General features: G+C 38.9%; 1 protein-coding gene across 1 annotated transcript in view; it reads left to right on the top strand.

Moving 5' to 3' along the window:
- LOC119260417 (rho guanine nucleotide exchange factor 28-like) overlaps positions 1-19,268 on the top strand; it is a 200,889-nt gene that overhangs the window by 169,978 nt on the left and 11,643 nt on the right. The window contains exons 11-16 of the mRNA XM_037529350.2: positions 276-556; positions 4,122-4,329; positions 6,683-6,794; positions 10,291-10,333; positions 14,990-15,113; positions 15,468-15,600. Coding sequence (XP_037385247.1) covers positions 276-556; positions 4,122-4,329; positions 6,683-6,794; positions 10,291-10,333; positions 14,990-15,113; positions 15,468-15,600 — 901 coding nt within the window. The remainder of the gene's footprint in view (positions 1-275; positions 557-4,121; positions 4,330-6,682; positions 6,795-10,290; positions 10,334-14,989; positions 15,114-15,467; positions 15,601-19,268) is intronic.

The following is a 19,268-nucleotide window of genomic DNA, read 5'->3' as shown; positions in this document are numbered from 1 at the left end:
GTGATCAGTCCTTTATCATTAGTGTTGTGTGCAAAAATGTTCTCTCAGTCGGAGGGGTTTCTCTTTGTTTTTGTTATTGTCTCTTTTGCTGTGCAGAAGCTCTTTAATTTGATGTAGTCCCAGCTGTTTATCTTTGCCTTCACTATCACTGCTTTGGGTGATGTATCTGTAAAGATGTCTTTGATGTGCATATCATGTAGTGGAGAAAACTTTATTCTTAACTAAGCCAATCTTTCCTGTTTGTGCTCAGCAAATATTTTTCTTTCAATAACTAGGTTGGTGACTTGGATATTAACTATATTAATATAGAGGGCATCTCTACAAACTCCTGCCCTGAATCCATGGGTTCTACCCTGGGGCCTCAGAGCTGCAAGCACATCCTTCCTCCTGAAACCAACCCTGGCATGTACCCACTAAGTGAGAATAAGAATGTGACATCAAACCCTGATGCCCAGCAGCCATTCACGTCACCATCTAGTTCATACGCTTCCAATTTGAATTTATCTTTTGGTCTTCATGGATTTGAAAAGGAACAAAGTCATCTAAAGAAAAGAAGGTAAGATATAGTATTCTAGAAGAAAATTAAAGAAAATGAAAGAACCTTATAGCTAGACTTGGAAAATCCTATTTTTTTGTTCTATTTTTAATCTGTCTCAAAATATTGCCTCCTTTTAGGTTTCTTTATCCCTTGATTTGAAAATAAGACATTTAGAAAAACTGACAAAAATTATAGGGAATCATGATGAGACATTTTCTTGGTATGCAAAAAATTAAAAGTTTGACAATAAACTTTTCCACCAAGAAAATGCATACAATGGAAAATCCTATTACAGTTGATAGTGAAAATTAAATAACAACTTTAAAAATGATTAGGTATTATCTTACAAAGTTGGATTTGCTTATATCTTATGACCCAACAGTTTTACTTCAGTGTCCTAGGAGACAGATACATGAGTATCTACAGCACAGGAAAGAACCCAAATGGGAAATACATAAGTTAAGATGCAGTTACACAATGGAATGCTGTACAGTATTGAAACTGAATTCATGACAATAGCTATACATTTAAAATCATGAATCAAGGGCCTCCCCGGTGGCGCAGCGGTTGAGCGCTGGGTTGCGAAGCTGCCCGCGGCCTGTGCGGCGCTGGTTCGATCCCCGGCTGCTCCCCAGCCACTGGAGGAGGGTCCCACATGGCGCGCAGACCTCTCCTGCCGCCCGCTGCTCCCCTCAGCAGTGTACTTCGGTCCTTCTGCCTGTTCTGCTCCCCGCTCTGGCTCTGGTGAATTCTCTCACCCTCCCGCGCTTCTGACTGTACCCAGTGCATGTATAAAAAAACAAACAAACAAATAAATAAATAAAACATGCCTCTATTAAAAACAAAAAAAATAAATAAAATCATGAATCAAAATCTATGAATGAATATCTAATGAGCTTAGATGAATGACTATTCAGCAGAGATCTAATTGATTAGAAAGGAGAAAAAGGCAGATGATCAGTGATCAGCAGGCACCCATCTCTGTTGTACTTTGCAGTGATAAACAGTCACTTGAGGTTGTAAAACTTGAATAGGTATTGGTATCACAAGTAGTGTCTGATATATAAATAATAAAATAGTTTCTTTAGATTTCCACTTAGTGATTTGCGGTTTTAAAGATGCAGGGCTGTGATTACTCTCCACATATGTGCTTGGGACCAGAGGCTACCAGCGCAGGATAGGTGCCGTAGAGTTCTGCAAAAAACTGTGTGTGATTAGAGCATTCTGGGCAATTAAGTTCTATGGCTTGTGTGACCTAGGAGAAGTGAATACTTTCTCTGCAGGAACCACTCTAGGAATAGATGAAGGAAAGACACAATGCCTCCTCTGTTCTGCTTATGCAAACATTCATGGGCTATCTAAATTATACTTTGTGTTCATGGTCTTGCCCTGGGAAGTTTAAACATCTCACTACTGCAGATAGGGTTTTGCCCATTTAGAATATTGGAAAGCTATCCAGTCTGAATAAAGGTAATTAGAAGCCTCTGTAACATGTCACAGCTTGGAGGCAGGGGAGCAGGGCTGGTAGAGGCGTGTGTGGGGTGTGGGGTTCAGGAATTATTTCAAGGACTAATATAGTATATATGTACACATATGAATAATACATATGTCATATCTCTATTCCAAGCTTCACATCATTTAATAAGCTGATATTCAGTGGCTATTAGATATGGTTCTTTTAAAGAAAAATAACGCAAATGGTTATTTATATTTTCATTTTCTGGTTCTTTACATTTCAAAATCTAGATTGTTTCTCGTGTTATTGATAAAATTGTAACTCTCACAGTATAATCAAAAGAAAAATACACTTATAAATGCATTGTGTATTAACATGCATGTGAAAGCCATTGTCTCAGTTTGAGATTTAAGATGCAAATATTATGGAATGAGCCAGGAATGTGGGAGGTCAAGTTCTTTCCTTTTAACTTTATGGTTATTAAAGTTAAAGGAGGAAAGAACAGTAGTTGAGCAGAATTACTACCTGTTTCTGAAGTGGATTTCTCATGAGAATCATTTATAAATATTTCGAAAAATGATAATATGACACATTTGGGACCTTGCTTGACTCATGTTTGACCTGTGTCTTGACACTAAATCTGGGATGAGGACTTTGCATAACTTATATGTCCCTCCACCTATCCTGACCTTTTCTGCCAGGCGGGCTGCATAGAGAATACCATGCTGTGTATTTTCACATGCAAACCTCTCCAGAGGATCCCCAAGCAGCCCTATGGCGGTAAATCTGCATTTTAGATATTTGAACGGTAACTATTTGGGGTTCGTACTAATTACATTTGCAAAAGAGGACACTACTGTGAGGATAGTACTAACTTGACACGGGCAGTTAATGTATGACAAAAGAGCAAAGAGTGTGCAATGGAGAAATGGACAAAGCAATGTCTCTTCCACAAATGGTGCTGGGAAAATTGTGCAAAAGAATGGAACTAGACCACTAAATCACACTATGCACAAAAATTATCTCAAAATAGATTAAGACTTGGATATGAGCGTGGAGGCTATAAAACATATAGGAGAAAACAGTCAAAACACGCAGAGACATTGATTTCAGAGATGTCTTTGGAGACTTGATTCCAAAGACAAGAAAAACAAAAGCCAAAATAAGCAGATGAGACTATTAGACAATCTTTTTTTCCTTAGAGTACTCAAAATGACTTTTGTAGGGTAAATAAAAAGCATCAGGCTTTTCTGCCCTTCCACCATTAGGATAGATGATGGATCTCTGCAGTCCTGAATGCATGCCTGATGGCGGGCACCTGGAGTGGGGTGTGGGCATGTGTCAGTGGGTACACCTGGGCTGAGAGACTGAGCTTATAACGGTGGTGTCATGGGGACGCCAGCAGAACCACGAGAGAAGCAGAGAGAATGCGAGAGAAGGCCGGAGAGCCCAGAAAGAGTGAAGACTTGCTGGCTCGCAGGCCTCCCAGCCCCGACACCCCTTGTCAGCCGTGTACCTGGTAAATCCCAATAAAAGCCTGAAAAGCCACTGAGGGCTCCAGGACTTCTTTTTTACCCCGTCTGCTCGAATCATAGAAATCCTGCTCTGTGGCCATCCCGCCGCTACAACTTTTAGGTAGAAATGTTTATCTGGAGGAACATAAATTTTTATTATAAAGACTTATTTATACAAGCACTGGGTACAGTCAGAAGCGAGGGAGGGTAAGAGAATTCACCAGAGATAGAGCGGGGAACAGAACAGGCAGACTGACGAAATACACTGCTGAGGGGAGCAGTGGGCGAGACAGAAGAGGTCTATCATGCCATGTGGGACCCTCACTTGCGGTCAGGGATCGAACTGGCGCTACAGAGCCTGGGGGCAGCTTCTCAGCCCAGGGCTCAACCGCTGCGCCACCAGGGGAGGCCCTTAATTTTTATTTTAAAAGAGAAGGCATGGGGGTAGGGAAAGAGCAATAAGAATACTTAAATATAAATTTCATTAGAAATTAAATGAATACCTGTTGTTTCTGACACCAGTGAGAGAATTTGAATTCAGAGAAACAGAAGCCAGTGACTTAGTCCATTTCCTTTCTCTGTGGGTGACCTGCTTGCTTGCTTTGTGCTTCAGTTCTAGCCTTGATGCCCTGGACGTCGACAGCGAAGGGGAAGGACATCCCGAAAAGTCACACGTTGGTTACACTCCGGGGTTGCAGAGTTCCCCTAGAACTGGGATTCCTAGTGGGGATGAAATGGACTCTTTCGAGACCACCACTGAGCCAGACTTTAGTATCTCCAGGACTGAATCACTTTCTTTATCAAGTAACCTGCAGTCGAAGGTATTCTAATTCAGTGTTCATTTAGTTTATATTAAGTGAGAAAATAAGTTGGCTAAATATATCTATTTGCAAGACAAATGATGCTTTACTCATACATGCAAGCTTTTTTTTTTTTCTTTTTTGAGGCCCACGGCCTGTCTGAATGAGTCTGTCTTTTTCATCTCTCTCATGGTGTTTACTTTGTATAGTCCTCACCTACAAGGGCTCATTTATGTTTTCATTTATTTACCACCAGTTCCTGCAACTTTTCACATATTTGGAAAATTTTAGTAGTATTATATGGGGTTAAGTGATCAAATTTACTCACATAAAATATGACTCAGGTGATGAGGCAAATAATATTACTAAGGGTGAGATGACGTTTGTTGAGCTTTTCTGGCTGCATGAACAGATATGAAACACCTGAAACTTGTCAGTTTTTCCATAGGAGACAACTTTTCTCTGGTTAGCATTTTCATATTAGACCTTCATTTTTGTGGCCTTTTTTTTTTTTTAAACTTAACTCTTCCAGTCTTGCAGAGAAATCCCTTTTTGTTTGGCCATATGTTTCCTTCCTTTTCAGTTTCTATTATTGTCTGCTTATTTCTTTTCAGTTTGCGTTTACTGCTGTGAAACAACAAAGCTATGCCCAAGTGTCTCAAGTGTGCACATATGGTTGTTATAATGCTTTAATTTTGTTTATGCTCTGCTATTTACAAAACATTTTATATATGTACAGAATAATTAATTTTCTCAAAACTCACCTAGGACATAAGTAATACTTTTAATTTTTGAGCAGATGAGACTGTCTTGTCCCAGTTGCCCAAGCCTGGTCAGAATCAGCACTCAGACCCTCTGGCCACACATCCAGAGCCCCTTTCCTCAGGTCTGAGGCCTGGAGAGCTGTCATACTCTTGTGAGCTTGAAGATCACGTGATATTTCTGGCTACTAAGAAGTGGATATGGTTAAGTGTAGACACTTCTTAGTTTTGCATTTTGAATGTGAAAAACTCATCCTTACTTGGAAAAAAAGTGATTCAATCTTTGTGAAATAGTCCCATGTTGTTCAACTTTAAGAAGAATCTGTCCTATCATATAAATCCTGCTTTGCCTCTCTAATTACCCTGTGAAGCTTTTTGCCAAAGGGTTCTGGATGATTTCCAAAGTCCCATTATTATGAAAAGTGATTACCATACATGACTTAAATGCAGGGGATGGCATTTGGCTAGGGTCCCTGGGGGCCAGCTCCCCTTAGGGATATAGGACAGCTCAGGCTGGCCTTCCTGACAACCAGGTCATGGGTCTCCCCCACAAGAAAGTCAGAGGCCCACAGCCCAAGACCCTCTGAAGCAGGATCAAGCTTCTGTTTTCAACTTTCCTCCAGGCTCTTTAACTAAGTCAATGAACCTAGGATGACCATGTGTTTTCACTTAAGGAGAACAAAAGAGGGCAGTGCTTGTGCAGGGCTTGCTGATGGCTTAATTTTAGTAACAAATTTGGCGTTACTTTCTTTTAACCCTTTCCTTAAGGTGGTGTCTTAAAAATGGATGAATGGGATGAATTCTGATGTCTCTAGGCTACTGTTAGATGGAAATTGAGTGCCATAAGTGACATCAATGGCATTCATTTGTATATTCATTTAAGTTTTTAGAACATACAAGAAAACCACATTTCTGCCATCTTGTATCTTCACATATGTTGCCAATATAACCATAGAAATAATACGCAATTGGGAAAACAAACAAAAATGGCAGGTTTTAAAAAAGGAATAAAAGAAATATAAGTCAGTGGTATTAAAACATTCTTCTAGGAAGTGCTAGAGGGAAGGCCTATAAAAAGTTGAACACAGAATTGAAGGATTTGTATATAGACCTAGTGCATTCTTCCCTATTAGCAGCATTTCTAACATTAAAACATTAAATACTGTTTGGAAGTTTAAAAAACTATTAATTTATGTTATTATTCCACTACCTTCTAATAATCATTACTTGTAGAGAATCAGTTAATAGAGATTTTTGTTTAAACACTGTAGTATAAATGAACGAAACTTACAACTCAGGTGAAAAAAATGTCAAATTCATTGTTGAATATGCAGAGAAAGTCGTATGATTTAACTTTTCATTTTTACCTACTTGATTGGAATATAACTGTATTCTACAATATATATGATTGTTCCCAAAAGCTAAAGTTTACTAAAGCATTTAAAAAATAACATTTTTAAAATTGCAAGTTGCAAGCAGAAACAATTCATTAATAAAGTTATATCAGAAATGTATGTATTAAATTTTTTCAAAGTTGCTGATTTAGTAGTACTCATAGTCAACAGTACTATCAAATTTTGTGGAGAATTTATTTTTATTTTGATCCCTTTTAGGAATCATTACTTTCTGGAGTCCGCTCACGTTCTTATTCTTGCTCATCACCCAAAATTTCCTTGGGAAAATCTCGTTTGGTGCGTGATTTTACAGTGTGCAATTCAAGTGAAGGTAAGTAAGAACTGTTTACCATTTGACTTCAAAAGAATTTTGTTCCAGAGCAGATTTGCAGTTATGATAAACCTAGCCAGCAAGAATTTTCAATTCTATTTTCAAATTGATTTTTCGTAGGTTAGTAAAATCATTTTCTCATTGGCTCATTAATCAAGTTATAGATTTGATTTTGATGAAATTATAAACATGTATTCTCTGTTGCCTTATTCTTAGAGTAACTGTTTTTTTCAAAGCTAGTGTAAACTAGAAATTATTTAGGTTCATCGCTGTGAGGGTATTGAAGGATTTTATTTAAAAAATACTTTTGCCCTATGTCTATTGATAATTTGCTGAAATAATACAACTCTTGGAGTTGTTGGAGTCATTACCAAATGAATATTCTTCCTTTCTTTAGCAAGGGGCTTCAGAGAGTTGACTAACAGCAAATTTGAGACATGAGCAAATACCTCAACATTTTTGTGGCAGTGTAAGGAATTAAAAATATGACTTTTATACAATAAAATTTTAATTCACATACCTTTAATTCACACACAATTTTAATTCACATACTTTCTGTAGGATACCTACAGAAAGCGGGTATTTGATGAATTTTCAAAAGTGAATTCAGGTCAATATATAGAACAATTACAAACAACTCAGAACTGTCCATACTGACTCAGTCAACATCCCCATTTTCAACTTTGTTTTAAAAATGATAATTTCATACTTTCTGTATATAATATATCATGTAATAATTACATTGGCATGTATATGTCATGTCATGGCACTCTAACATATAGCATTGTCACAAAGCTTTTGTCAATCTGTTTGATAATGCCCCTCTTGTCCATTATCCTTAAGAGTCGTGAAAGACTTATAAAACACAAGATACACTTCTCAGTTAACCATTGTACATGAATTAAAATGGGACTGAATTTACTCCATATTTCTTATTCTTGTTTTATTACAGTGCTTTCTTGCATTTTCATACTATTTGGAACAATATTGAAAACATAATATTTGTACTTGGAACTGTAATCTTAAAGCAGTGACTTGTATGGGGGGGTGTTTAATAAAAATTTTTGAAGGAATAAACTAGGTAAGATTGATAAAGTACACAACAAGTGCTACTAGGCATACTTTTCTCTCTCTCTGGAAAGTCTTACTGGAAGAGGAAAAAGCAAGATGGCTAACAAATGTGTCAAGTTTAATTTTTAGAATTGGTTGATGGAGGAAAGGTTAAGAAAGAATAAAATTGCCTTGAGAGGACAGAAAAAGAAACTCGGTTGCACTTACCCTGGATTTTTTTTTTTCCATCTCATGAGTTTCTAGGATCCCTGTGTCTCCCTAGCCTTTGTTTTAGTTGGGATTCCTTTCACCGAGCTTGACATCTTTTCCCTGGTAGCTCCTAGATGGGCAATTAACTTCATGCTTCAGCTATTAGGAAAACACCTTCAAGTGTACTGTGCAATGTGTAGAATGAGAGCCTTGCCTTTATATCTGCAGTATGTATATTTTTTAAAATCAGACATTTCTGAAGTGTTAAATTATTGATGAGATGATTGAGATGGAATTCATTTTTTATAAGGGAAAAGAGCTGATTTATGAAATTTTTAATGAGTAAAAAAGGAGGCATCTTCCACTTACATGCAATCCTTAAATCTTTGCATTTGAATTTAAAGGAATAAATTGTGACATGAAAAGCCTTTGGTTTTTCTATGAGGAAAACCTTATCTTTAGACAGTGTATTTCAAGATAGGGCTATTTTAATGAAGTTTATTATTTCCCAGAAGGCAAGAATTGCAAACAGGTAATTTAGGTTGAGGTTTCACACTAAATGTACAGAGTCTAATGGATATTCATGTATGTTTGCAAACATTTGTTGATGCCATTTAAGTCAATCAAAACCAAGAGACTATGAAGAATAAATTTACTCTTAAGGAAGATTAATTTTAACTGTGTGTGATCAAAGCACAGGTGTGAAAACTTGACTAGAAAGATACTCATTGTTAGATTAATGAGAGGCAAATTGATAATTTGCTTTGCTGAAGTCGTCTTTGGTGAGTTTTGAATAGTTATAAAAATTTTCTCTATTTAAACAGTTTAAGTCTCCTTTCGCCCCAGTGTGAAACTCCTGTATGTAACTGTAATACCACTATACAAAGATAGAATAGTCTTTCATTCCTTTTTATTCTTATATGTGATGTTCTCTCTTCCCTGTTACTTCCATGCCTTTATGTGAACCAAGAGTACATTGGTGACAACTTTATTGTTTAATGCTGTATACATAAAACAAAACCCAATCCTGTCCTCCCTTTGGTATGTGACTTTAGATAGAGAGGAACAGTACTAAGGTGGTGATGGCAACCTCACCAAGATGGACATGTGTTCCACATTGTAAGAGTTTGAGAAGGGGGATGTTTTTGAATATGCAATGATGGATGGCATCTATCCTATTAGAATTTGTCCAACTGCCTGAGCGTGGTACTTGCACATTTTTACTTGCATTATTTTGGACATGTAGCTTATTCTCTTAGCAGCTCAGCCTATTTATGATAAGGGTGGTGATTAATTTGAGGAACTTAATTTGAGGAGCTTTAACAATAGTAGTAAAATAAGGCCTTCAAACTCTTTAAAGTACATTTTCTATTACCTACAGAATAGTATTAAGTTCAAAATTGATAATTACATATATCAGGGGACATGTATTTATTAGTTTTCCTCCTTATGTATCTGGCCCATCTCCCTTTGCAGCCTAGTTTAGCCTCTTTACTCTTCTGGATTGTAACGGTAAAGGATTTGTCCCTGCTCTGTAGATGGTGTGCTCCACAGTGGCCGTTCCCTTCTTCAGTCTCTCTCACTGTCTAAATCAGTGTCTCTGCTCCATCCCCGTAGTAAGTACTCCAGTTCTGGAAACACGATGGTGCTAAGCTGCTTGCATGAACCTGCCCTTTCTGTGCCCCCAATAGCACACTGGGAAAGGTGGTTTTCCCTTCCCAGGAACCACAAAGCACCTCCCTGAACTGGCTGCTGCAAGGATTTTATAAAGGGGTGGTAGCTACATTAAACATGGACTCTTCCTTATGCTGGCCTTAAGGAAGACTTTTCTTTTGAGCTTTGCTATACAAGAGCTAAGGTACTTATTGATTCTCTGTGTTGGGGGGATTAGTGTTATGGATAAGGGATGAAGCTCTGGAGAGAAGTAGCCAAAGAGATAGAACTAATTTTCTGCAATTCTGAAAATGTTTGCTGCCCTTGGCTGATGCTAACTTAGTTCATGAAGACATGAAATGTTACCATGTTTTGGCCTCCTGTTCATTCTCTCCAATCTAGGGAAAGTGATAAAGGTATCCAGAGCAATTCCCTGCTTCTATAAAATGACTTGTTTTCTCATTAGTTCCTAACTGGTGGTATGTGTATTGACAAAACATGATTACGTATTTATGTTTTAGATTAACACATGAGTGCTAGCTCATCGGCCTTAGTTTTCATTATATTGTTCTGTGTCTTGTAGAGCAAAGAGCTTACAGCTTACCGGAGCCACCAGGAGAAAAAAGGTATTTTAACTTTTCCAAATTTCTGAGGGGACTGCTTGCTCCACCTTTGGAAATACTTGTACATCATTTTGGATCTCTGTTCAGCAGTTTGTGAGAAGTTTCTGTGCAATGAGCCTGCCTGAATCCTTTGCTCCCTGTGCTTGTGTATCATTGTGGGTTGGCCAGCTCTCGTCTTTCAGTCCCTAGATATGCAGGCCTCAGAACTGGGGATGGTATATTATTCCATACGGATCCCATGTACAGAAACAAGGGGAACAATGTGTAGACCACCTGCTTCAGAAAAGCATCAAGTTTAAAAAAAAAAAAAAAGAAAGAAAAGCATCAGGTTTGCCCCTCTTTAGTGACAAAAAGACTTCAAAAAGACTTAACAGGGGAACCAGCCCCTAGGTGGTTATAGAATGTACCTGTCATCTTTGATGTCTGTTTTATAAAGTATTGCTTAAAAGTGCTAAGTTTGAAACAAAAAATAAATGATGCAGAGAGTACTTTAAGCATTATCAGTTTTCTGACTGATAGGCAGATTTGGAAGCTTAAAGGTTCTTTTCCCTATAAGGTAGGGCTGTTGCTGGGTGGTTGAGCTCTGCTGGTCTTGAGTAACTAGCTGCTTGATTATCCTTTTCTGCTGAGAAGTCACACTATGAAATAGCCCCGGGCTATGTGCAAAACAAGTGTGAGGAATGGCTTAAATGTTTGACTCTGAGAGACCATGTGAAAAAGAGGAAAACGATCAATTTTGCTGAAGTATGAAACTGGTAAATACATAGATCAAGTTGTACTATTTGTTTTAAGTCTTGTAATAAAGATATCGATAAGAAAAAGCCTTTTGTTCATTCCTATATTTGATACTAGCATAGAAATGATACAGAGGGATACTAAGAATGACCCATAAGGACTGGATGACAATGATGAAAGTGACTTGACAGTGGCGGTGAGGACAGCAGCCACGGAAATAACTGATCATTTTGAGTTTTTTTTTTTTTTATTTGCCTTGCATTGTGTTAAGCAGCTTACAGATACTCTGTCCTTAAGCGAGTTATTAATTCTGCAATTTCACTGTCATCTCGGTCATCTTAATTAGCAGTTTTTTCCCTATTAGTTTTGTAACAATTGGAGAAGTCATGGACTGATTTAAAGATATTTTAGAACCAACATGATTTATTTCCATCAGGAGAGGGATTTAAAGTTGGAGAAGCCAATTTTGTAGTTGGTTAAATATTGCCGATAAAGGCTTTAATTTGGGTGAAATGTATGGGGATTATCCTTTTCTGTCTTCTCATTCCTGGTCTTTAAAAAGTTATTATTCTTTGGTTCATCATGGTCTAAAAAAATGCCTTCTGAAAGCATCAGACTTTGTCATATTCCCTGGTTCTCTAGTCCAGTAGATTTTTCATTTCACCTACTATTCTATTCTGATGTCTTGTTGGATATGCCAGAAAGAGCCCCGGGCATACCTAATGCTTTCCTTCGGTCATATTGCAGATCTTTGCTCAAAAGTCAGCCTTCTTTGGAATGCTCTTATTTATATGAATCACTTAATTTATGAAATAGAATGTGGCCAGGTTCGAAGGGGGACTCATTCCAGACTTTGCAAGCTCATTTCTAAAGGAGCACAAGCTCCAGCCCTCCCAGTGTCTTCAAGATTATATGGCATGACTGTTATTTTATTACCAGTTATTTATTATTGCCTTAAATCTGTTATTGAAAAAAAAAACAAACAAACCAAAAACGGAGCATCTGAGTACTCAAAGAAGTCTCCTGTGTCAATTTTTAATTTGGATAGTGGGGAATTTTTTTAAACATTGAAGTGCTTGGTTCTTTAAAAAAAAGGTTATGGAAATAATAGGTTAAATATTAAGATACTAAGTATACACTTTCTTAAGATATTTTAAAAGGCAATAGCAAGAGAATCGCTGAAGAATAGGTTTGTAAAAAAAGTATTGGGTGTGATTCATTGGTCTTCAAATTGATAGGTGAGGTTAAACATTCTCATTTGGGATGTTGAAGAGGGCTTAAATGATTCTCCACCCGCCCTTGATATTTGCAAATTAAGTTATTTAAATTCTGTTGTGAAATCAGTTGTGGATTTTTCCCTTCTCAATTTTTCTGTATGGTACTTCATTTTTATATAGGTGAAAACCACATAGTTAAGTTATATTTGAAACATGGAATCAAACAAATTTCCACCTTTGTCCAGAGGTTTCTTGATGTTATCTTGTCTCAAAATCTGATGTAAATTGTGTCTGTGGTATCTACATTGCTACCAGTTTGGATGGTTCATCTGAGATTCAAATATTTAGTTTTTCAGTATTTTTATGTTTACTTTATCATCTCTCAAGTTTTGTCAGTTTTTGGCTTAAAAGCTAAGTGGTATGATTTTAAGTCATTCTGTATAGGTAGATAGGATATTTGGTGAATTGTGATACATTTATATATTTTTATCAAAACTGAAACATTGTTCTTGATATAATCTTCTATAGCATGGGGAACTGGGGGAGAGTTGAGTGAACAAGAATCAATTTTATTTGATTTGAAAGAGTTTAGGTGTATCCTGCTAGGAAGTGGGGGAGAGGACTCTTGACCACAAGATTCACATTGACTTCACCATCTCTGGCCTCCTACCCTGCTCGTGGTCTTGTATGGCACTTGGTAAAGTCACAAAAGATTTTCCAGAGAGGATTTTTTTCTAAGCTCTCGAACGTGTTTTTCTCCATTTCAAAAAGAACTTGTGGAATATTATGCCATCTGTTTTTAAAATTAGGACCCAAGAGGTATGGAATTTTTACCTATAATATTAATCATTCAGTTATTAAGGCAAAATTGACCAGAGGTATCTGTGGGTGTAGAAAGGAAAGAAAAGGGTCTGAGTTCCTTTTGTTACTCTGGGTAGTCATAGGCTGCATTCCTTTCTATTCACCCTCTTTCTAACTTTTTTTTAAAAGATTTATTTATTTATGCATACAAGAACTGGGGTACAGGCCAGATGCACAGGAGGGTGAGGGATTCACCAGAGACAGAGTGGGGAGCAGAACAGGCAGATCTACTGAAATACACTGCTGAGGGGAGCAGTGAGCAAGGCAGGAGAGGTCTGCTGAGCCATGTGGGTTGCTCTCTGGCTGGCTGGAAATTGAACTTGTGCTGCAGAGGCTGCGGACTGCTTCATAGTGTGGTGCCCAACCCCTTGCACCACCAGGGAGGCCCCCATCTTTCTAACTTTTTTTAAAAACTGGGTTCTAAGTTGCAAACCCAGTTTCATTTATTGAGCAGGATTTGAGTATCACGATATGCCTATGTCCTTAGATCAGCATGGCAGGAGATAGCTCAGAAGCCATTTACTGTTTTTTTCCTAAGTGGATTCATACATTTGAACTCTCAAATATTGACTATTGAGGTTAAATAACTTAAAGGTTTGTGATACTATATACTAAGTAAGTACATATGGTATTTCAGTGTGGGAAGGAGCCTTAGAGATAATTTAGTCTAAGCCTGTCACCAATCACATGAGAAAACCTGAAGTCCAACAAAGTTGTCATTGAACTTAGTATTTTCTTATGTAATCATATATATATATGTATATATATATATATATGTCTGAATCCATAATATGATAGTTTTTAAAGACTGTTTCTGGGCCTCCCTGGTGGTGCAGTGGGTTGAGATGCAGCCTATGGAGCTGTTCGCAGCCACGGCAGCACGAGTTCAATCTCCAGCCAGGGAGATACCCACGTGGTGCAGCAGACCTCTCCTGTTTCACCCCACTGCTCCCCTCAGCAGTGTATTTCAGTTAATCTGCTGCCTGTTCTGTTCCCTGCTCTGTCTCTGGTGAATCATCTCACATACATCCCCCTATCTCTGGCCTGTACCCCAGTTCTTGTATGCATAAATAAATCTTAAAAAAAAAAAGACTATTTCCTAGGGATGAGTGTGTTAGCCACTAATGCTGGCAAATGAGAAGGTTGAGGAAGGATTTTGATTATGAGACATTTGTTTTGGAAATACTGAGCCTACAGACATAGGCATTTTGATGTGATACGTAGGTTAATATTTAATATATTCTTTCTCATTCTTTCCCTAATAATATTAGAAATCTAAAATTTTATCAGAGAAAGTTCCAGTGGAAATATAACTTTTCATAGCTGGGTTTTTTTTCCCTAAAGAATGATTGTATTGATTAGAGGAAAAGAAATGATATTCATGGATTTGGTACAATTTACACTTACTTGCCTCTTATGTTGGGGACATATCCTCAGTCTTCTCGCCTTTAAACCTAGTGAGTCTCAGCTAGTAAATGGTCTGGTTGAGTGGGGAAGCCTGAAGCAAGAGGCAGATGGCTTGTTTTCCAGGATATATTGACAAAGGAAACATGTGTCTGCTGAGTATGATCTCTATGTCCAAAAATAAGTACAACCCAGTTTCATACTGCTTTTTGGCTTCTCCTGTGCTCGGGGAAATCTCTATTAGCATCATAAATAGGGAGATGAGTGTTTTCAGAGTAAAATCTTAAGTTTATAATCTCCGTTATTTCTCAAATATTTTGTTACAAACCTTTTCAGTGTACAGAAGAGCTGAATACTTGTACACCTGTATGAATGAATATGCTGGATTTAGCTCCCTCTTTAAATATTATAATCATGATAACAGGTTCTTTTTTTTTTATAGAATTCAGGAGGAAGAATGGGATAAATACATCATACCTGCCAAATCAGACTCTGAAAAATATAAAGTGAGCCGGACTTTCAGCTTCCTCATGAACAGGATGACTAGTCCTCGGAATAAATCTAAGGTAAGGAGGGTTCGGTGCCTATTGTCTACTGACATAGTTGGCTCCAGTTTCTCAGCAACTCTAGTTTCTACTTTCCGTTTAAAGTCAGCAACCTTAGATTGTATACACATGTATTTGAAGATCTCTCTCTTTCTGATGGGATATTGTCCAAGCTGTTTGAAAAACTAAGACAACTAGCTAGTCTTACAGTAGTGCCACTCCCGGGAGGTGCTGTATTTGGTGTTACTATATTTCTCCATGTGTGTCTTTGTTTTTGGATGGAAGATATAGATTGTTTGTATGATTTCTATAAGCAGACCGACTTTCAACATTTCTCATTTCCCTCACTTTGCTGCTGCTGCTGCTACTCTGAAGACAAAAAACAAGGATGCCAAAGACAAAGAGAAACTGAGCCGACACCAATTCATCCCTGGAATGTTCTCTGGGGTTGTACAGTGTCTGGTTTGTGATAAAACACTCCTGGGAAAAGAATCACTCCAGTGTTCCAGTAAGTTCTTGAGCCTAGTGTTGTGTTTTGTGTTTTGCTTCCTCAGACTGGGCTTGTTTCTGGGCATATTCACGCATACCTTTGTTTAATGTGGTGCATATGACCGAATGATGTACCAAGCTTGACCTGGGATGGCTAGAGAGTGCTTTCTGTCCACAAGTGATTGTCTCCTGGAAGCTCTGACGTGTACACCTCTCTGCTTACTTGATACCTCCACTGGGTGTCCACACAGCTTCTCAGATGTCCCCTCTCCAAAATGGGGCTCTGCTCTGCCCTTCTTGTGTCTACCTACATGCTGATCCCCCTCAGTTCACAGCAGTTCCAACCACAGTCTCATGCCAGAAATCTTGGAGTCTATCTGTATGCTTCGCTTTTGCAATCCACATCTAAATCCCTCAGCAATTCTTTTACTCTGTCTTCTAAATTCTGTGAAAACCAGCCACTTTTCATGCCTGCCACTGTTATGAGCCAGGTTTTAAGCCACCATTTCAGTAGCTTTCTAAATGATTTCTTGCAAATTTTACTCCCTAAAGTCTGTTATCAAGACACCAGCCAGAGTGAACTTGGTAAGGCATAGTTCCCTGTGTTCCAAATCCCCCCTGTTTTCCTGTTATCCCAGAGCAAGGCCAAAGCCCCGACATTGGCTGCCAGGTCCCATGATCTACCCTGTTTTCTCTTCCCCTTTCTCCCATCACTTTGGCATCTTTGCTGTTCTTTGAGCCTGCCAGGCATGCCGCGCCACACAGGACCTGTCCTGCTGCCTACTCCCTGCAACTCTCATTCCTCGGCTGGTGCCTGGGCTCTCTCTCACCAACTCCAGTGCTCTGATGACAGCTTCTGTGTGGCGTCTTTCCTGACCACCCTATGTTTGGCTCACTTCTCTCCCTGACCCCTCCTCCCTGCACAGTAGTTAACACCATAGAACCAAGTGCATGTTTTATGTGTGGACTTTATTAATCTGTCTCCTTTATCAGAATTAAATTCTATGAGGACTGCATTTCTGTCTATTGACTTTATTCCCTGCTGTTTCCACAGTGCTTAGAAAAATGCCTTAGGCATAGTAGGGGCTTAATAAATATTTATAGAGTGAAAGAATAATTCAGAGCAAAAGAATTCAGCCCCAGGCAGGTGAACTACATTTCACGGTATTTGCTACTTGTCAGAATTAGGGAAACATTTTGGGGGTGGGATGGGAGCACAGAGAGAAGAGCAGGGTAAGTTCCTCATTAAACTTCTAGAAAACAATTAAAAATCATCCATGTTGTGTCAATAGTTGTGCATGTGATGAAAATACAGTCTGCATGTGGCATGAAGACAGATCACATTGTCTTCTCACAGCTGACACTGTCTTCGGTGATGCCATCTCGGTGATAACCCATCCAATTCCCACCCCTCTTGTTTTGATCCTACTCCCTTCTCTCCCCCTGCACCAGTGCGCTGTCAGCTTTGCTGTGGGGTAGCTCTGGCTTGCCCACGGTCAGCAATTGGGGTACGTGTGTGATGGTGTGTTTCATGGGAAGTGGCTCCATCTTTGTTCTCAGGGCTGCGTTCCTTCCACTGAAACTCCCGCCATATCCAAGACTTTTCTCTCGATGAATTAGAAGACAAACTCTCCGAGTTGGGTGATCCCCATTTGCTGCTCTCACATCGATCCCTGAGACTTTTTCAGTTATTATGTTAGGTGTCTGTCCTCACTGCTTAACAGAAATCCTGCTTTGGTGTCAGTTTCTAGTCGAGTTAGAAAGTCGGCATTGCTCAGACTCACGAGTCTCCTGGTTTTCATGTTGTTGCTCCTGGGTTTAGTGAATGCTGCCTTTCCTGTGCCCCCAAATCTGGCCTGTATTGTCTCCTTTTTCCTGACTCTACGCTCCCTCCAAACTCAGCTCTCGGGCATGTGCTCTTTCCCTCTTTATTGTTTAGAAGTACAGGCCTCCAGCCTTTTGTTCTAAAATACTATATTTAGCTGCTTCTTCCCAGATTCCTGTCTTTATCCCTCATTTTCTACTTTATTTCCAGTAGGCTAAGAAGATTGAGCCCCCATGTCATTTTATAACCACTTTTGAGAATTATGGCAGGACTACAGATATTTACAACAGCTGCAGGCACACTGGCTTGGAGTGACCATTTGTGTGGGGATCTTGTTGGGTTGTCTCGTAGAAAAGAGTGGCTGAAACTCTCCCCAAAATACCCATGCAAAAGGTGTCTCTCCTGCTGTATTAATGGTGCAAGCTCAGTCCATGGGCATTTGACTGCTCTTCCCTTTTACCTCCCTCACCCCCACCCATTTCCATTCTCCCCTTGGGTAGAGTCTCATAACTGCCTTCTGGATGCTGACAGCAAGTTGTGCTGGTTTCCTGCTCCCTTGGTATTTTCATTTGTAATTTATTCTGAGTACTTTCACCACATTAATCTTTGTAAAAAATGCTGTCATCAGCCCTCTTATACTTAAGGTCTCCTCTCTTTTTGTTTACTGTGCTTAGTCTAAGCTCTTCACTTGGCCATTTGGCGCCCTGCCTGTGTCCTGCTGGCTGGTCCTGCAGATGCCCCCTCTCAGCAGTGGCCTCCCCAGACCTCGCCAGGCCTGCTGCCTTTTCTCCCACTGCATATATTTTCTGCCTCTGTCCCTTTGCTTATGATAGTCTCCTTTCTTTGTTTCCCCTTCTCCTCTGCATTGGTCCAGATTTCTTGTCTGCTTTTGAGAAATCTTCCCAGACTACTCTGCCCTAAGTTCCTGCATATGATGTTTATGATCCATTTATCCTACTGCATTTAATATTGGGTTAGGTATAAGTTCTTTTTTTTTTTTTTTTTTTTAAGATTTACTTATTTATACAAGAACCCAGGTGCAGGCCAGATGTGCGGAAAGGTGAGAGGATTCACCAGAGACAGAGCAGGGAGCAGAACAGGCAGACTGACTGAAATACACTGCTGAGGGGAGCAATGGGTGAGACAGGAGAGTCTGCTGCGCCATGTGGGTATCTCCGCAGCCAGCGGGGATCAAACCAGTACTGCAGAGGCTGCAGACAGCTCACAGCACTGTGCTCAACCGCTTGTGCCACCAGGGAGGCCCTAGAATAGACTAGTTTCTTTCAAGACTATAATCACATGATAATTCTTTTGTATCCCCTGCAGCAGCTGTCACAAAGCTGGACCTTCAGACACTCCTATGCAGCTAAGGACTGATAGAAAGTCAGGGTTCACTGAAAGCCCAGTATTTGTTGAAGAATATATTGGGTTATACTGGGTTAGTCAAGTGGATGGCCATGGAATGGGAATTGCTGAGAGTCTATCATGATATTTAGCTTTAAAAGTTCATTATTTAATGCAGAAGGATTCATAGAAGGCACAAGGTTGAAGGAGAAACTCAGAGTTGTTCAAAATTGTATTACCTAGAAAAAATTGTAATTGCTATTTTGATGGAATCCTTTCTGATAATAAGAATGTCAGCCTTTTATATTTGATGATGATATCAAATGTGTTTAATTATTCCTTATGGTACATTTAAGTTTTTTCCAATTTTTTCATGACATAATGGTGCAAGGAGCGTTCTTTTGCACATGTCACATCCACACATTTGATTATTGCCTTGGGTTAAATTTTAGAATTATGAATATATATTTAATTTCCTCTTTAACCCATAGTATTTTTAAGAAGTTTTAGTGTTAATA

Source organism: Talpa occidentalis, unplaced genomic scaffold (genome assembly GCF_014898055.3).
Source record: "Talpa occidentalis isolate TD23 unplaced genomic scaffold, MPIMG_talOcc4v2.1 talOcc4.6, whole genome shotgun sequence".
Taxonomy (NCBI): Eukaryota; Metazoa; Chordata; class Mammalia; order Eulipotyphla; family Talpidae; genus Talpa; species Talpa occidentalis.
This window is presented reverse-complemented; position numbering and strand designations above follow the sequence as displayed.